This window comes from Narcine bancroftii, chromosome 5, assembly GCF_036971445.1.
Source record: "Narcine bancroftii isolate sNarBan1 chromosome 5, sNarBan1.hap1, whole genome shotgun sequence".
NCBI classification, from domain to species: Eukaryota; Metazoa; Chordata; class Chondrichthyes; order Torpediniformes; family Narcinidae; genus Narcine; species Narcine bancroftii.
In genome coordinates, this window is record NC_091473.1 from 187,415,130 (window position 1) to 187,434,843 (window position 19,714).

The 19,714-nt window shown below is 45.0% G+C and overlaps 1 protein-coding gene across 3 annotated transcripts in view; it reads left to right on the forward strand.

The window, feature by feature from the left end:
- Nucleotides 1–3,447: 3,447 nt before the first annotated feature.
- LOC138764377 (alpha-endosulfine-like) overlaps nt 3,448–19,714 on the forward strand; it is a 29,404-nt gene continuing 13,137 nt past the window's right edge. Inside the window, exons 1-2 of one of the 3 annotated variants that reach the window (XM_069940224.1) lie at nt 3,454–3,501; nt 3,596–3,702. In XM_069940224.1, the coding sequence (XP_069796325.1) occupies nt 3,646–3,702 (57 nt within the window). In that variant the 5' untranslated portion in view covers nt 3,454–3,501; nt 3,596–3,645. Of the gene's footprint in view, nt 3,703–19,714 lie in introns of all 3 variants that reach the window. The other 2 variants (XM_069940225.1, XM_069940223.1) reach the window with 2 other exon arrangements.

Below are 19,714 nucleotides of genomic sequence, written 5' to 3' on the forward strand. Positions count from 1 at the left end.
TCATTTGGGCTCCCAGGCCTTCCAAGTGAAGCAACACTTCACTTATGATCCTGTAGGGGTCATCTACTGCATCTGGTGCTTCCATTGTGGCCTCCTCTACATCAGAAAGACTAGATGCAGACTGGGAGATCACTTCGTTGAGCATCTCAGCTCTGCCCATTGCAATAGTATGGATCTCCCAGTGGCCACCCAATTCAATTCCCCATCCCATTCCCTTGCTGATGTTTCTGTCCATGGTCTTATGGAGGTGGGAGGGAAAGCACCGTTGGAATTCCTGGAAAGACCGGCAGTGTTGATGGAGGGCAGGTCTTTACTTCAATTCCCACCAACACAGTAGCAGACAAGACTTTTCCCTGCACATTGTACAGTAAATCTGGTGGTGAGGATTGTTGAGCATACAAACTGGGGACTGGAGGGAATGTGAGAGGAACAAGGTGATTGAAGAGGGTGATGAGAGGACAATCGCCTTCGATTCTGTCAGCTTTCAGACGCTTGGCGGGTTTGGACCCAGGACTTGAGGAGAGGCCTCAAACTTGGGTTGGAATTAGAATCCATTGTCATAAATGTGTTGTTACTGTTGCAAACATTGTGATATAAAATTACATTTTAAAAATAGATTTGTGGAAAAATAAGAGAAAGTGAGGCGGTGTCTCCAGTTCATTGTCCATTCAGGGAGAAGCTATCCTTGTGCTGTGAGGTGTTTGTCTTCAGGCTCCTGCACCTCCTTCCCCATGGTAGCAGTGAGAAGAGGGCATGGCCTGGGTGGTGGGAGCCTGCAAAGATAGAGGCTCCTTTCTGAGGACACTGCCTCTTGTAGATGTCCTTGATGGAGTGGAGACTGGTACCCGTGATGGCGCTGGCCAGGTTGACTACTCTGTGGTCTTTTTCTGTCCTCTGCACTGACACCTCCATACCTGAGAGTGATGCAACCAGTCAGAATGCTCTCCACGGTACACTTGCAAGACTTTGGTGACACACCAAATTTCCTCAAAGTTTCTTTTCTCCCACAGATATCATGCACCTCCTGTAGATTTTTCTGGATAGATTCATGGGGCTTTCCTTGGCATATCAGAGGTCAAGAGTCTTGGTGGAGGTGTACCCAATGATGCAGGGCAGAGGGCAAGGAGCTATTCCTCTTAACACGGCAGTATAGCAGTTAGTGCAATGCTGTTACAGCACCAACGTTAGAATCCAGTACTGTCTGTAAGGAGTTTGCATCTTTTCCTAGAGTCTGCGTGGGTTTCCTCCAGGTGCTCAGATTTCCTCCCACTGTTCAAAAACCTACCAGGATTGTTGGTCAATTGGGTGTAGTTAAGCTCAATAGCCAGGTGGAGGTACAAAGTTTGGGTTGCAATCCTCCCTGGAGTATGGGAGGGGTCTATGAAATTGGGAGGGGTTGTGGAGAAGGAAACCGTCTTTTTCAAGGATAGGAGGGTCCAAAATTAGAGGCATGGGTTTAAGATGAGAGTGGAAGAATGGAATGGCAAATGAGGTGGGTGGTTGTGTACCACAAGCTGCCAAAGGAAGTGGTAGAGGCAGGAACAATTAGGTTTTAAAAGATATGTGAGTAGACAAGGATATTGGCCAAGTGCAGGAAAATGGAGTGAAAATGAAAGTCTGCAGACACTGTGATTGTAGAAATGCTGGAGGAACTCAGCCGGTCTCGTAGCATCCATAGGAGGTAAAGATATACTATCAATGTTTCAGGGCCGAGCCTTTCCCCAAGGTACGAGTGAAAAGCAGGCAGGCACTGGAATTAAAAAGCTGGGGTGAAGGGAAGATTATTTTCTCTGCTAACATGGCAGAATACCAATTTTTGGTAGTTCAAAAACTGTACTTAAGATACATACACACATAAATAAAGAAATGTAAACAAACTGACTGTGCAAGAGGGGAAAAATAATTGAAGTGCTGGAGTTCTTTAAATGAGTCCCTGAGAGTTTGTTGATGGTGGAGGGGTGGCAACTGTTCCGGAACCTGGTGGAGCGAGTCTTGTGACCTCTTTCCTGAGGGCAGCAGCAAGAACAGAGCGGGTGGTGTGGATCCTTGATGATCGCTGCTGCTCTCCGATGGCAGGGAGGGTTTTGCCTGTGATGTCTTGGGCTGCGTCCGCTATCTCTTGTGGGGTTTTTACACCCAGGGGTAGTAGTGTCCCCATAACAGACTGCGATGCAGCCGGTCAGCACATACTCCACCACACATCTTTAGAAATCTGCCAGGATTTCCGACATCGCGACAAACTTCTGCAAGAAAATAGAGGTGCTGACATGCTTTCTTCACGATGCCATTAGCATGTTAGGTTCAGAAATGATCTTCCAAGATAGTGACCCTCCTCCCCCCCCCACCAACAGGACAGGGTGGCTCTGTGAATGCAGAGCTGGAAGGAGACAGAGGGATTGGGTAGGGTAGGGGAAGAGAGAGAGAGACACACAGAAGCAGGTTAGGGATAGAAGGGGGCTAACAGAAACCAGAGAAGTCGATGCCAATGCCATTAATCCAGAGGGCACCCAGACTGAACTCACGTAGGCAAATTGGGTCAGCATGAACGTTGGGCCAAAGGACCCATTTCCATGTGGTGTATCTCTTAAAGGACCCATTTCCATGTGGTGTATCTCTTAAAGGACCCATTTCCATGTGGTGTATCTCTTAAAGGACCCATTTCCATGTGGTGTATCTCTTAAAGGACCCATTTCCATGTGGTGTATCTCTTAAAGGACCCATTTCCATGTGGTGTATCTCTTAAAGGACCCATTTCCATGTGGTGTATCTCTTAAAGGACCCATTTCCATGTGGTGTATCTCTTAAAGGACCCATTTCCATGTGGTGTATCTCTTGAAGGACCCATTTCCATGTGGTGTATCTCTTGAAGAACCCATTTCCATGTGGTGTATCTCTTGAAGCCTCTGCACCAGAGACCCCTGCCACAGTTTGTCTGTGTGTATCTTTGTCACTGCGTGTCTGTTCTCTTGGGGACAGTGTGGGTTTCCTCCATCTGTTCCTGCCTCCTCCCACATCCCTCCCAAAAGCTCGATCAGTGGGTTAATGGATCACTTGCAAATTGCCTGCAGCATGAAATGAGAGACAGTCTTGAAGCGCACATCTCTATACAAGTCCCCAGCAGATAGTTGTTTGGCCCATTCACACCAATACTAGCCCTTTGAAGGAAGCAAGCAAACAGGAGGAGCTTGAGGCCAACTGCTTCATTTCGTTGCAATCGAAATCCAGGGGGAGGGTGGGAAAGAATAGCCCCTAGCCCTACTGGCCATCCCATGTCATACAACCCCTTCCCTCCCTGCACTGCAGTGTCCTGCAGGTCAGCCAGACGTGATGCGGGAGGGGGGGACCGCCTACCTCCCTCTACAGGTCGAAGCCGATTGCTCAACCGGCGCCGCCTCTCCTGCGACCGAGTGGAGCGGGTAGCCGTCAATCAAAGGCGCTTCCAGTACGTCGCCCTGCGCGGTGACGTCACCGAGACCAGCGGCCATCTTTGGCGGTCGGTCGGTAGGAAACGCAGGCGTTTGATTTTTTTTAAAGATTATATACAAATTCTCTTAATTATATATTTTAAAAAAAACATTAAAATCACCCGAAACAGACACCGAGCTGCTGGATTAAAGAGAGGGGTCGATCCTAGCGCCCTTCGCCATGTCGGAGAACCGCGAGCTGGAGGTGCAAGCTGAGGAGACCGGCGAAGAGAAGCAGGTAACACAATAAGGGAATTAAAATCTCTTGGACCAACCATCAAAAGCCGAGGCTTCTCTCTCCCCACCCACCCCACCTCAGGCCGTCGAGTCCCCTGGGCCCTACCGGGCCGCGTTGACTGCTGGCGCGGGTTTCATGCCTCTCTACAGCGCTGAAGTGGAGGAGGAGCGCGGCCATCTTATCCGGCCGAAGGTCCCACCTCCTCACCAGGCCGGCGCGCTGATTGGCCGGAAGGGAAGAGCGGGCGAGCCCTAGTGCCACCATTGGTCGGCGGCCACGTCCATCGGGGTGGCTGGAGGCGGGCGGAAATTTCTGCCTGAAAGTTTGTAAGGATTTCCCATATGAGGGTTTGGAAAGATTTAAAGTAAAATAGTAGTAGTTGATGGGAGAACCATGACCACTTTATGAGCCTCTTAGGACAGGTTGTCATCTAGGACTGTGCTCACGGGACTGAGAGGTGTGATAGAATATTTCGAGATGTATTTGGGAGATAAATTGGTAAAATTAGAGTAAGCACACACTTTAAAACAGATTCTATTTGAAATACTGAAGAATTCATATTCAGTGACTTTACAGAAAGTATGGAGAATGCTATGCGCATTTCACAAGTAGCTCCTAATTGAAATGATGTCATGAAATGAATGGACTGGAGACCCTCTGGCTGTTGAAAGCTCTCTGCAAGGGTTTTGACAGAGTGCCCAGAAAGGTTCTTGTTTACCTAAAAACAACAGATGGGAGCAGAAAACTGATTCCTATTGTTTGCTGGAGAAGGAGGGGGTTTTGTGAGAGAGAGAGAGTTGGGGGGGGGAACATGTGGCTGGCAGTTGGAATCTGAGATGGAGAGAGAAAGTCACAGCTGAAACAAGCAGGAGAAGGTGGTTGGAACTGAAACAGAAAACTCCAGAGCGGCGGATGGCTGGAAGTGCTACCTGTCTGATGTTTCTTTTGGAATAAGGGGAACAGATGGAACTCTGTGGTAGCCTGAAAGAAAGAGGTTCTCATCCAGAGAAACCTGATGGGGCAAGTTTCATCAGCAAGTCTAATGGTGGTACCTCAGTTGTGGAAACCCTGGAACAACAAATTTCTGCAAACCTACAAAGAACCTTCCTGAGCAGTAAACATTTACCTTTCGAGCACCAAAGTCTGGTGAACTTTATACATGTTAAATTCTGTGCACAGTATAAGAATTGCTTGCAACCAAAGAATTTAGAAGAATGAGAAGTGAAATTGAACTGTGAACCAAAGAATTTACACACACATTACATACATGTGCGCTTAGAATTAGAAGGGGGTTAAGTTAGATTAGTTAAGTTAATAGTGATAAGTTAAAGTTTGATTCTGTTTTCAAGTTTAAAGATCATTAAAAGCAACCTTTGTTTAATTAACTACTTGTCTTGGTGAATATCTATTGCTGCTGGAATTTGGGGTCCTTTGGGTTCGTAACAGAGGTGATATATAACCATATATAGCACAGAACAGGCCAGTTTGGCCCTACTAGTCCATGCCGGAACAAATCCCCACCCTCCTAGTCCCACTGTCCAATCCTCTCTCCTCCATGTAATTATCCAGTCTTTCCTTAAATGTAAATAACATCTCTGCTTCAACCACCTCCGCCGGAAGCTTATTCCACATCCCAACCACCCTTTGCGTGAAGAAATTTCCCATCATGTTCCCCTTATAATTTTCCCCCTTCAATCTCAAACCATGGCTTCTGGTTTGAATATCCCCCACTCTTAATTGAAAAAGCCTATCCACGTTGTCTCTCTCTGTCACCTCCATCAAATCCCCCCTCAATCTTCTACGCTCCAGAGAAAAAAGCCCCAGGCTGCTCAACCTTTCTCTGTAACTCAAACCCTGACATCCTGTGAACATTCTCGTGAACCTTCTCTGCACTCTCTCTATTTTGTTTATATCCTTCCTATAATTTGGTGACCAAAACTGCACACAGTATTCCAAATTTGGCCTCACCAATGTACAATTTCATCATAACATCCCAACTCTTGAATTCAATACTCCGATTTATGAAGGCCAACATTCCAAATGCCTTCTTCGCCACTCTATCTACCTGAGTATCAACTTTGAGGGTACTATTTATCATAACTCCTAAATCCCTTTGTTGCTCTGCACTCCTCAATTGTCTACCATTCAATGTATATGACCTATTTAGATTTGCCTTTCCAAAATGCAACACTTCACACTTATCCGTATTAAATTCCATCAGCCATTTCTCAGCCCACTCCTCTAGCTTTCCTATATCTCTTTTTAAGCTATGGTAATCTTCCTCACTGTCCACAATACCACCAACCTTTGTATCATCTGCAAACTTACTTATCCAATTCACCACCCCTTCTTCCAGATTGTTAATATATATAACAAACAATAGTGGACCCAGGACCAATCCCTGAGGAACTCCACTAGTCACCAGCCTCCAATTGGACAAACAATTTTCTACCAGTACTCTCTGACACCTCCCATCCAACCATTGTTGAATCCATTTCACTACCTCCTTATTTATACCTAATGCCTCCACCTTTTTTCCTAACCTCCTGTGGGGAACTTTGTCAAAAGCTTTACTAAAGTCTAAATAGACAACATCCACAGCCTTCCCTTCATCAATCATTTTTGAAACCCCTTGAAAAACTCTATCAGGTTTGTTAAGCATGATCTACCCCTGACAAAACCATGACAAAACCACAGCCTTCCCTTCATCAATCATTTTTGTAACCCCCTCGAAAAACTCTATAAGGTTTGTTAAGCATGATCTACCCCTGACAAAACCATGCTGACTACTACCTATCAATCCCTGTTCTTCCAAATATTTGTAAATGCCATCCCTCAGAACACTTTCCATCAATTTACCCACCACAGACTTCAGACTCACAGGTCTATAATTTCCAGGCTTACAGTTGGACCCTTTCTTAAACAGCGGAACAACATGAGCCACCCTCCAATCCTCTGGCACTACCCCCGTGACCAGTGACATCCTAAATATCTCTGTTAATGGCCCCACTATCTGTACACTAGTCTCCCTGAGTGTCCTTGGGAATACTTTCTTATAGAAACATATCAAATCATCAAAAGCATAGATAAGATCAAAATTCAATTGATTGTCATGTAATGCAGACTGTGCAATATTACACAGAATTTGTTTTCATCTGCCATAAGGCAGAGATTCGCCATTGGCAGAAACTGCCTGAAACGCCTCTTACAGTCAGAGAAAGAGAAGGGAGTTGGTGTAGCTCAAAGCCCTTGCAGCGCCAGTGATTGGGATTGGACCAGGGTTTGAATCCCGCGCAGTCTCCAAGGTGTTTGTACATTCTCCCCATGTCCGCGTGGGTTCTTCCCCCCACCCCACCCAGGGGCTCCGTTTTCCTCCCACTGTTCAAGACGTGTAGGTTAATTGGGATAAATTGGGCAGCGTGGGCTGAAACATCCTGTATGTCTAAATAAATACAGCCCCCACCACCACCCCTCCCGACCCAGTCATCGACTGAGCATGGATTCACCTCCAACAGTTCTACATCCCCCTGCAGCCGGAACTCCATATTCCTGAACCTCGGCACCCTCTCGCATCCAATGTCTTCAGCCAGTCTCCAGCCCGGTGTGAATTTCTTGACCGTGGTGTCCTGCAGCTTGCCTCAAGTCACCAGCAGCCTGCCACTGTGTGTTCCTTCAATTACAGAAACGCCCCCCCCCCCGCCATGGTCATCCACCTTGAGGGTTGTCTCCTCTGCTTCTCAAATGGGGAGTATTCTCCCCATTTTCCCATGCCCTGCGCCAGTCCTCTGCTTCCTCAGAGCCTGCAAGCCCTCGTGCCACTCAAAGGCACTGCCATCTTGGATGCAGACCCCATGGTCTCAGGCTGTTTAAAGCCTGTAAAGATCAGACTGCAATCAGAGTGAGGATTTGGACCTTGCGTGAGCACTCTGTCTCCACTCCCTGCTCTCTGGAGGTCCATAGGAGTGGGAGCACTGCCATTTTCCACTAGAGGTAAAACACAAAAGTCTGCAGACACCGTGGTTGAAGTAAAAACATAGTGCTGGAGAAACTCAGCTGGTTAAATTGTGTATTTTATATTACAAAAATTTGGGCTCAAGCCTGAAATATTGGTTGTGTATTTTTATCTTTGCTATTTAAAGTACACCGTTTGACCTGCTGTGTTTCTCCAGTGTTGTGTTTTCACTACAGATAATATAGAAATAGGTATGGTGTGTCCATTGGTGGGGGAGACCAGACCAGGGGACGTAGCCTCAAGATTCAGGGTAGTAGATTTAGGACGGAGATGAGGAGGAACTGCTTTTCCCAGGGGTTGGTGAATCTTTGGACTGACTGAGTTCCTCCAACATTTTTACTACAATCACAGCGAACACAGACCTATGTGTTTCACTCTGTGGAATTTGCTGCCCATTGAAGCACGGCTGGTCGAATCTAAGCAATGGAAACCTCAGGCAATATATTTAAGGTTGGATAGATTTTTACACAATAGGGGGATTAAGGGATATGGGGTAAAGGCAGGTCGGTGGAGATGAGCTGATCATCAGATCAGCTCATTGAATGGCGGAGCAGGCTTGACGGGTCGGATGGCCGACTCCTGCTCCTGCTTCTTACGTTCTTAACCAAAACTTGGGCAGGGATCCAGGTATTAAAGAATTGGATTTAAAAAGAAAGAAACTGCAGATGCTGGAAATCTGAAATAAAGTCCTGGGAATAGTCATCAGGTTAGGCAGAATTAGAATTTATTGTCACGAACATGTGTCGCAAAATTTGTTACTTTTTAGCAGCATTACAAGTCCAAATATTGCTCTAACTTAACATATATTTAAAAAAAAGTGAAAAAAGAAGAGAATGTGAGGTAGTGTCTGTGGTTCATTGTCAGTTCAGAAATCAGACAGCGGAAGGGAAGACACCATCCTTGTGCTGCTGAGTGTTTATCTTCAGGCTTCTGAACCTCCTTCCTGATGGTAGCAGAGTGAAGAGGGCATGGTCTGAGTGGTGGAGGTCCTTGAGGATAGAGGCTGCTCTCTTGACATCACCTCTTGTAGATGCACTCGATAGAGTGAAGTTGGTGCCTATGATGTCGCTGGCCGAGTGAACAACCCTCTGTAGTCTTTTCCTGTCATGTATATTGGCACTTCCATACCAAACAATTTTGCAATCCATCAGAATGCTCTCCGCAGTACACCTGTAGAAATTTACAAGTCTTTGGGGACATACCAAACCTCCTCAAACTCCTCCCAAAGTGTAGTAGCTGGGGAGCCTTCTTTGTGATTGCATCGACATGGAGGTCCCATGTTATTGGAAAATGTTTCCGGTCCAGGAAATACACTTACCATGTTTAGTTCTGGAGGAACTCAGCAGGTCCTACAGAGTTCATGAATGGGAGGCCAAGAAAATAAATTATTTAGAAAAAGGAAAAGTCTCTACACACCCTTAATGTCATGCCTGTATATTCCCATCATTGTACATTTTTACATACGCTCTTTATTTATCCCATTGCCACCACTATGACACCTTGTTGTTACTTCCCCCCCCCCACCCCATCATTTGTGGGGCTGAGACCAAGGGGAAGGACTCAAGACTGTGGTTGTTCACCGCAGTGCCCTTGAGTTGGGCTGAGGCAAAGAAACACAACCACCTGAGCCCTTCGTCAAGGTGTGAGCAAAAGGTAGATAGGCACCTGGATAAATGAGTGAAGGGAGGAGCACAGGCCAACAGCCAAGAGGACATACGTGGAAATTGATTGGGTGGGTTGGAGAGATAGGATGGGAATCTATCAGGAGAGGGGGAGGTTAGCTCTGTGAAAGCAGAGCTGGCGGAAAGGAGACAAATGGGTAGGGAAAGAGAGGGAGACAAGGGAGGGGAGATGGAAGACAGAAAAAAAGGGATCGGGAAGGAGTCAGGTGGTGGGGGGGGGGGAAGAGTCCTAGCCAAAAGCAGAGGTTGATGTTAATGCCATCTGATTGGAGGGTGCCCAGATGGAATATGAGGTGTTGTTCCTCTAATTTGTGGGTGGTTTCAGTCTGGTGGCAGTGCAAGAGACTGTGGACACCAGGTCTGAAAATTTAACTGCTTGTTCTTTCCACGGCCGCTAACCTAATCTGCTCAACCTTGCAGACTTTTTTTAAAATCTTGGTTATTATACATGTCTTGCAAGAGGAGATAGGGAGCCTGAGAGTTTTAAGGAGGGAACAAACGAGGTATGGCTGGTCGAATCTAAGCAATGGAAACCTCAGACCATGTGTAGAATAGTGTGGAGACTTTTCATTCTTGCAGTGTAGATGGTGGCTCATCAGCCCATTGACTATTAGCTCAGCAATATTTTTTGTCTCATCCCTACCCCCTCTCTTCCCCCCAAGTTATTTTGTAGTCACACAGCACAGAAATAGGTCATTTGGCTGATAGTATGAAGTACCCGTTTACACAAATCCCATTATATTATATATACACAACTCAGGAGTGGACCACTGTGTAGACCATCACGTCATCCTCCATACTAATCCCATTTATCTAAGACCATAGCCTTCTCTATGACCTATTTTCTCTCACGTGTTCATCATTTTCTAGAGACTCTCTTCTCACAAGTCAACACCAGGGACAATTTCATTTGCTAATTAACTGATTAAATATGTCTCTGTGGCTTAGGAGGATGCTGAAGCACCCGAGGGAAACTCACAGGGTCACTGGGAGGATGTACAAGTTTTCCATGGTTCAGAGACTCTTCAGCCCACGGTGTTGTGCCAGCTCAATAACGGAATCTAACAACTGCTGAGAATTTCCCTACTGCATAACCCTCTGTTTTTATCAGTTCCATGTACCTATCTAATAATCTCTGAAAAAATCCTTTTGTCCCTGTTTCCACCACCATTGCCGGCACCCACCCCTCTCTGTGTGAAGAACCTATCTCTTTCATTCCCCCCCCCCTTACTCCCAACCCAAGCACCTTAAAACTATGCCCCCTCATGTTAACCATTTCAGTTTTTCCCAGAGGGTGGTGAATCTGTGGAATTCGCTGCCCATTGAAACAGTGGCAGCGACCTCAGTAAATGTATTTAAGGCAAGGTTGGATAGATTTTTACATATTATAGGGAAAAGGTGGAGATGAGCCTAACATCTCTATGATCTCATTAAATGGCGAAGCAGGGAGGCCTCCTCCTGCTCCTATCAGAGGTAGAATCGGTAGTGTGGGGCGTTGTCGTGTTTGATTGTCAGCGTAGACTTGCCCTGTATCTGTGCTGTAGGATTTATGACTATCGCAATGGGGGTGAGAATTTTAAGAATGGGGCAAGAATGATAAATTCTGGAAGTTCAGCACCTTGGGCAGCAAATATGTTCTGAATGGGACCTGGGATAACTTGGTCATTGCAGGAGCTGATGGCTGAGTTCGGACACCAGGTAGCAAGATGTAGAATGAGGGAGATGGCCCAGTGGAACTTGACCAGTATAAATTACTCAGTGAGTGGGGGGAAAAGGATGTGAGAGGACAAACCATTGCTTGCCTAGTGATTAGCACAATGCTTGGAGCCTATTTAGATTTCAGATTTATTGTTAGAGTACATATATGACATTACATACAACCGTGAGATTCTTTTTCCTGCGGGCCAGGAAGAATTACCACTTATTGGTAATGCAAAAGAAACTGTACACAACGTACCCAGCAGCACTATCTGTAAGGAGTTTGTATGTTCTCCGTGTGACCTGTGTGGATTTCCTCTGGGGGCTCTGGTTTCCTCCCACCTTTCAAAGAGTTTGTATGTAGTTGGGTGTATTTGAGGTGCCACAGGCTCGTGGGCCGGAAGGGCCCGTTTAATTGCGCACCTAAATTTAAACTTTAAAAAATAACCACGTTGCTTTTTTCAAAAAAAAATTAAGGTTATTGGAAAAGAACAAGGTTAGGCACTGTGGAAAGATGGAGAATGACACAGCAAGCTGTCACGTGTGAGATAAAAGAACCCAGGTGGATTAGAGGATCCGGACTAAACGCAGGAACTGCAGATGCTGGGATCTTGGGCAGCCAGCAGGTCTGGCAGCAACCACGAGGGAGAAATGGTCAGTCAGCGTTTCGGGACCCCGACTAAAAATGTTGACTGCAATATCTGTTCATGGACACTGGCTGACCGGCTGGGTTCTTACAGCTTCTCATAGGCTGAAGTTATCTTGTTCTCCTGCTGGAAGTCACACTTTATATTTAAATGTTTAGACCGATATGTAGCATTGATCAAGTTTAAATTCACAGTAAATTCAAGCAACCAGCAAAAAGCTCAAGGAAAATAAATAGGAGCAAAATAATAGGTTAAAAAAATTGTAATTTTAAAATGGTAAAAACAAATGTTCTCAGAAGTAACACAGAAACCTTTGGTAAAGATAGGAGCATATATTCATCCAGTGCACGGCCTTGGTCGTGCTTTGCTCGTAGCAACTGTTTGAATAAAGTTGTGTGAAACAGCAATGGCGTCGCCCAGGATGAAGAGGTAGTTGATGCTGCTCGCTTTTGGAGGTGACTCTCTTAAAGTGTCCCCCCCCCCCCATCCCTGCTTCGTAAGAGTCAGTGGCTTCATCTGTAAACATGGGGGGTGGGGGATTAATTATCTAATAATGTTATTGTTCATCTTTCGGCTGGCTCCGTGGAGGGGGATGGACCTACAAATGCAGTGACGGTTAAATGTTTTCAAAGAATATGACTGAAAATAAAGTAAAATGCTGTAAGGTTTATATGTTCATGCAAGCGAAGTTTGTTCAGTGTAAGGATAGTATTTTAATGTCATATATATGTGTGGGTGTGTCTTTTAAACTGTTTACTCTTCATATAGGTGTATTAGTAAGTCTCAAGCAACGGGAATATACACTTATCTGGCATCTACCAATTCCCATAGATTCTGGATACCAGGGGTTTTATTGTATTTGACAGTAAATACCTAGTAGACTGTGAGGTGTTCTTCTGTGAGCAGACTACCAGGTCATCTCTAACATACAGCCATGCAAAGAACACAATTTTTTACAAATATTTTTTTATTTTTCACACTGTGAACCAGATCAACCAAAATATGTACAAACGGATCTCATTAAATTTACAGTGGTTTTTTCTCCCTCTTTTTCCACCCCCCTCCTCCCCTCCCCTCCCTCCCCTCTACCCACCCTCCTCCAATATCCATAAATATTCAACATATACAATACAATAAAACAATATTTTCACACAAAGGAAAACAAATGAGAAAAATGCGTCATCTATTCATTACACACTGAATCCAGTCGTTTTGTCTTCTTTTTATTTTCATTCTCATTTTAGGGGATGGAGGTTGTAGGCAAACGCTCTGATATGTTCCATGTATGGTTCCCAAATTTGTTCAAATATTGTGACTTTATTTTTTAAATTATATGTTATTTTTTCCAATGGAATACATTTATTAATTTCCATGTACCATTGCTGTATTCTCAGGCTCTCTTCCATTTTCCAAGTTGACATTATATATTTTTTTTGCTATCGCTAAGGCTATCCTAATGAACTTTTTTTTGTACTTTATCCAATTTGAGGCCTAATTCTCTACTTCTTATGTTACTTAAAAGAAATATCTCTGGTTTTTTTGATAAGTTATTTTTTGTAATTTTATTTAGTATTTGATTTAATTCTTCCCAAAACGTTCTTGAATACATCTCTTTTCCACTTCTTTGCCACCTCCATCCCCCTTTTCCCCATTCTCAGCTCTTAGTTTTCTCTTATTGCATTTAATATACGACAACACGTTTAAGACATAAAGTACCCCCGCAGTTCCCACATCCAGTAATACCTTAACCCCAAAATCCCCCCCCCCTCTCCGAGTTGCCCCATACCCCTTGCCAGGCAACCACAACTCCCCTTTTCATTTGGGTTGTGATCTTGTTCGCAGCATCAACTGATTTTGCAGTGACGGTTATTCCCCCTCCACCCAGCCCTCCCCAGAAAACACTTTTTTAAACACATATAACAAAGCTCTCTCTCTCTCTTCTTTTTTTCCTCTTACTCCCTTCCTTCCCTTCTCTTTTCTCTCTTTAGCTCTTTACATATACATTGTTTTTACATCTTTATATATACTTTATCGTCGTTCTTCATTCTTGTTACATCTCTTGATCTCCTGTCCTGCAAATGTTCTGCAAATTCTTGCACTTTCTATGGATCTGAGAACAGTCTGTTTTGCTCCCCGGGTATAAATATTTTAAGCACGGCTGGATGTCTTAATATGAATTTGTAACCTTTTTTCCATAAAGTTGATTTCGCTGTATTAAATTCCTTCCTCCTCTTTAAGAGTTCAAAACTTATGACTGGGTAGAAAAATATTTTTTGATCCTTGTATTCCAATGGTTTATTATCTTCTCTAATTTTATTCCTTGCCCGTTCCAGTATACTTTCTCTTGTCGTATATCTCAAAAATTTTACTGAGATGGATCTTGGTTTTAGATGTGCCTGTGGTTTCGGAGCTAATGCTCTGTGTGCCCTTTCTATTTCCATTCCTTCCTGTATTTCTGTCATTCCCAGGACCTTTGGAATCCATTCTTTTATAAATTCCTTCATATCTGTGACTTCTTCATCTTCCTTCAGGCCCACTATTTTTATGTTGTTTCGCCTACTATAATTTTCCAATATATCAATTTTCTGAGATAACAACTCTTGTGTCTCTTTAATTTTTTTGTCACTTCCAATTTTTCTCTTAAGTCATTTACTTCCATTTCTACAGCCATTTCCTGCTCTTCCACATTCTCTACACTTTTCCCTATTTCTGTCATGACCTGTTCTAACCTTTGCTTTTTATCTTTTGTTCTTTTCATTTTCCTTTTAATTGCATTAAATTCTAATGGTAACCATTCTTTTAGTGATCTCAATTGTTCTTCAAAAAAACTTTATCTATATTCTGTTCATCAGCTTTACCTTTTATTTCTCTTTGTCCATCAGTTTTACCTTCTATTTCTTTGTGAAGATCTTGGTCTTCTTTTTCTGTGTCTGTAGCTGTGTTTGTGTCTTCTTCTCTTCTTTGTGTCTGTGTCTCTTCTGTTTTTCCTGATGAACTGCTTATATCTCTTTGTTGGGCCTCTTCTTGCTGTTGGTCCTCCCCTCCTGGGCTGCTCGTCTGTTGTGCTTCTTGACGTTGGTCTTCTTGTCGATCTTTCCTCCATCTGTTTTGTCGCACCTTCTTCTTCTGCCTTCCTTATCCTCCAGCTGAAAGCCCTGGTGTCTGGCGTCGCTCCTCCGCTGAGCCCCCCTCTTTCCTCTTTCTCCTCTAATTGCGCACTTTTGTTTGGTTCCGAGAGCCATTTTTGTAGTGTACCACTGGCTGGTGGGTCTTGACTCTGCAGGGCAGGTACTGACCTCAAAGGTCAGGTGCTCCTCATCACCACAATGTCCTGTTCCTTCATGCAGGTAAGGCCTTCTTCTTTCCTCTCTGGTGACTTTTCTACTTTTTTTCCCAGTTGTTTTTACTTTCTCCTTCTTGGAAGCCATCTTCTTTCTCTTCTCTGTATCTTTATCTTCTATTTCTTGTATTTTATTTCTGTTATGCTTTGCTTTTTCCTGACTTTTTTTTTCTATTTTCTATTTTCCTGGAGAGGGCTGGTTTTCCCGACCAGCCTCTACTCCATCACGTGACTCTCCCCCCCCAAAGAACACCATTTACAGAGTTTCACTGAGAGAGAGAGATCAGTTGGAAACAAGCAAGGGCAGCCTGGGAGCACGGTTGTGAGGAAAAAACAGTCTTTAAGCCTGTTAGACTATTAGCCCACATGTTCATGCTCTTAAACCTTCTGCCAAGAGGGAAGAGTGTGTCCAGGGTGAGCAGCGTTCTGTTGGCTGCCTTTCTAGGCAGTGGGAGATGTAGACGGCATCCAAGGAGGGAAAGTATACGTGAAGTTCTCAGCTTCTTTCACCTCTCCAGCTACTTAAGATCTTGCGCAGAGCGGCTCCCGTCCTCGTGCTGCGATGAACCCAGCGAGTCTACTTTGGATGGTGGCCTGTGCAGTGAGCTGTCAGTCACTGGATCGCAGTTTGCTTTTGTCTGGAAAGGCGGGGAAGTAGATTAGGTGGGGGATTTCAAATGAGAAGTGGGCAACCAAAGTTGTAACGGACCAAGAAGGGAAGTGGAAAAAATGGACTGATGGCAGTTTAATTTATTGTCATAAATGTGTCACGAAATTCATTGTTTTGCAACAGCATTATTGCCCATTATTACAGCAAAAAATTGCTGTAAATTACATTTTCTTAAATAAATAAATTGGTGCAAACGAAGAGAAAGTGTCCGTTCAGAAATCTGATGGCGGAGGGGAAGAAGCTGTTTTTGTACCATTAGCTGCTCCTCTTCAGGCCCCTGCACCTCCTTCCTGATGGTAGGGGTGTGAAGAGGGCACGGCCTGGGTGTTGGGGGTTAGAGGCTCTTTCTTGAGACACTGCCTCTTGTCGATGTCAGCGCCAATGATGGCGCTGGCCTAGTTCACAACTCCGTGTCCCTTTCCTGCCTTGTGCCAGACTGTGAAGCAGCCAGCAGAATGCTCTTCACGGTCCGCCTGTAGGAATTTCCAAGCGTTCTGAGTGTCATGTCAAATCCCTTCACACTCCTAACTAAATATCGCCGCTGATGTGCCTTCTTCACAATTGCATTGAGCTGATGGCCCCAGGATTGCTCTTCAGTGATGTTGACACCCAGGAATTTGGAGTTCTCTGCCCTTTAACAGTCACATCCTCATGAAGTATTTGGCTGTTGGGATTCATTGGAGCACTCACATCTGGGAATTACTGTCTATGCTGGCATATAGGACGATCCGAAACGCCACATCTCAAAATCCGAACCTTGACCTCGAAATCTCAGCACTGCCGGCTCTGACGCAACCTTGAGCGCACTCTGTTAGTCATCAACAAAGTCTCGATGATCTCCCGCAGGGTCCATCCACCCTCTCCAACTGCTGTCGGCCTCGTACAGGCTATAAACAACCTGTTACAGAAGCCGATGGCGGTTTATTTTAAAATACGCTAATAAAATAAAAACTTTTACAGGGTAGTTTGGTATTAAAATAATTGTGATTTGCTTTTAACAACCTTCACTGGTCAGCAGTAAGTGCCAGATTTTGAGGGGGGTGGCATGGGGAGGGGGGGGGGGGAGGTTGTCTTGTACAAAGGGTATAGCTCAAAACCTACATTTTGGTGGAAATTCCAGATCATATACAGTGGTTTGGTGGGGGGGGGGGGGGGGTTAAAGGATTGAAGGAGATGCATCCTGGGTGGTAATTGTCAACCTTGATCTGATTGGACACAGTCCGAGCCAGGGGCCTCTTTGCTTCCACATATTGGCTGGTTCTGCACAGCACCTCCTGTGGCAGTCCTGACCCAAATAGCCCCTGGGATGGTGGAGAAAAGATTGCAATCGGAGCAGATTTTAAACCATCCTGAAAATGAATTCAGCGTCTCATTCCTTAGAGGGTCCTTGAACCAAAACAAAGAGGAAAATGCGTCATGTAAGCTCCTAACAGTGTCATCAAGTTTGCAGGTGGCACAGCAGTCGTTGGCCTCATCAGCAACAGTGATGAGTTGCTCAACAAAGAAGTAGAAATTCTTGTGATACAGTGCAAGAATAACAACCTGAGTCTTGATGTGGCCGAGATGAAGGAGATGATCGTGGACTAAAGGAGGACCAGGACAACCACCCTCTACTACTCATCAACAACTACATAATAGTGGAGAACACCAAGTTCTTTGAAGTCCACTAAATTAGTGACCTATCGTGGACACTCAACACCTCCTCACTTATCAGGAAGGCGCAACAGTGACTGCTCTTCCTGAGAAGTCCGAAGCTGGCAAGGCGACCGGCCACCATCATGTCAACCTTCTACAGGAGCTCTATCAAGAACCATCCAGGCCGGCTGCATCACCGTGTGGTACAGTTGCTGCAGAGAAATGGATCGGAGGTGAATTGAAAGGACCATAAGAGTGGCAGAGAGGATCACTGGAGTCTCCCACTCCCCCTATTGATGTGATCTACAGGGATCGTTGTCTGAAAAGGGCGCGTGAAATCATTGAGGACCCCTTCCACCCTGCACACAGCATCTTTCAGCTGCTTCCGTCGGGGAAGAGTTACAGGAATATCAGAGCCAGATCATCATGCTGTAGAACAGCTTCTTCCCATGGGCAATGACCAAACGACCTACTCACACTAACCATCCAAGACCCTCCTATTATATTTATTTGTATAGATGAATACTTGTCCTGGATATGTGTTGTTTGTCTGGATGTCTGGTTGTGGGTCTGCGTGATTTGCACCAAGGACCTGAAAAATGCTGTTTTGTCAGTTTGTACTTGTGAAATCAGATGATAATAAACTTGACTTGTTCTGACTGGTGGTTCTGCAACAAGTTCGGGCAGAAGGCAAGGCTCTGTTCTTCAGTCTAGCCTGGGGGCCTCGTTGTAACATAAATCCCAGAAGAAGGACTTATTTGGCTTTGGCCTTTCAAAGCGATTCTCGGGTGAGGAGTAACCCCACCTCTGTATATTTTCCCCCACGTTTCTCCATTCCAACTTTGTCCATCCAATTGGGGAAGTGCGTCGCCAGGCTGGCGTCACTCGAAAGGCCAAGCGAGCAAAGCTGGCACAAAGAAGTGGGCAGCAATTAAAATTTAAGTGAGGACATACAGCACAGGAACAGGCCATTTCAGCCTACAGGACCATGGCACCCAATTAACCTACACCCCCGGTATGTTTCAAATGGTGGGATGAAGCCGGAGCCCCCAGGGAAAATCCACGAAGACACAGGAAGAATGTGCAAACTCCTTACAGACAAAGTGGAATTCCTGCCCCAGTCCCAATTGCTGGCACTATAAAGGCACTGTGCTCACTGCTAAGCTATCCGTGCTGATTAGCAGGATGCTATTGTTCATCTGTACAGAGTTGTGACTGCAACCCAGACTATCTCACATAATCCACCCCCCCCCCCCCCCCCCACCATTGACCCATCCACACATCCCATTGCCTTGGTAAAATTTCCAACATATTAAAAGATTAGTCCCAAACACTCTTCCATCAGGAAATTCCAGGACTTAGATCCAGCCCCACAATATTAACTTTCGACATACAACATGGTAACAGGCCCTTTCAGCCCACGAGTCCATGCCACCCAGTTGACCAACAGCCCCTGTATGCTTTGAAGCACGGGAGGAAACCGGAGCATCTGGAGAAAATCCATGCAGACACGGGGAGAACGTTCAAACTCCTTACCGAATTCAAACCCAGGTCGCCGTAGTGGTAACAGTGTTGCACCAACTGTACCACCCTGATTGAAGGATAGTTTCTTTCCCACCGTTATCAGGTTGTGATACTCCCACTCTGGGCTCATAAATAAATTACCAGGACCAGTGTAAGGACGGTCAAACGCCTTTATGGCTTTGGAAAGCCCGTACCCTATCGCGGCAAGAAGCACTGCAAAGGAGTTGGACCTGCTCCAAGGGAGCTTCCTCTTGTCTCCAAGGTATTTGTACATGCAGAGTACATGACACAGTTTGTTTATCAGTTCTCGCATTTACATTGTTGTAACACAATTTCTGTGATCACAAGATATTCCATCGTAATTAACCCAACACTTTTAATCCTTAATCAAGCAATTATTAAGATTCTGGCATAACCTCAGGGCATCTGCTGATCACCTTTAAAATACTTTGGTCCTTTATCAAACAATTAGTTACCTTCAACCAGGATCTGCCACGATCTCAGATTTCAGATTTATTGTCAGAGTACATACATGACATCACATTCAACCCTGAGATTCTTTCTCCTGTGGCTGAGCCAGAATTACCTCCTACTGGCAGTGTAAAAAAATACTGACTCAACATAAACAAATTAGAAGTAAGAGTCCTGAAATGAGTCCCTGATTGAGTTTGTCATTGAGGAGTCTGATTTGGTGGAGGGGTAGCAGCCATTCCTGAACCTGGTGGTGCGAGTCTTGTGGCACCGCGACCTCTTCCCTGATGGTAGCACCTAGAACAGAGCGTGTGCTGGGTGGGGTGGATCCAA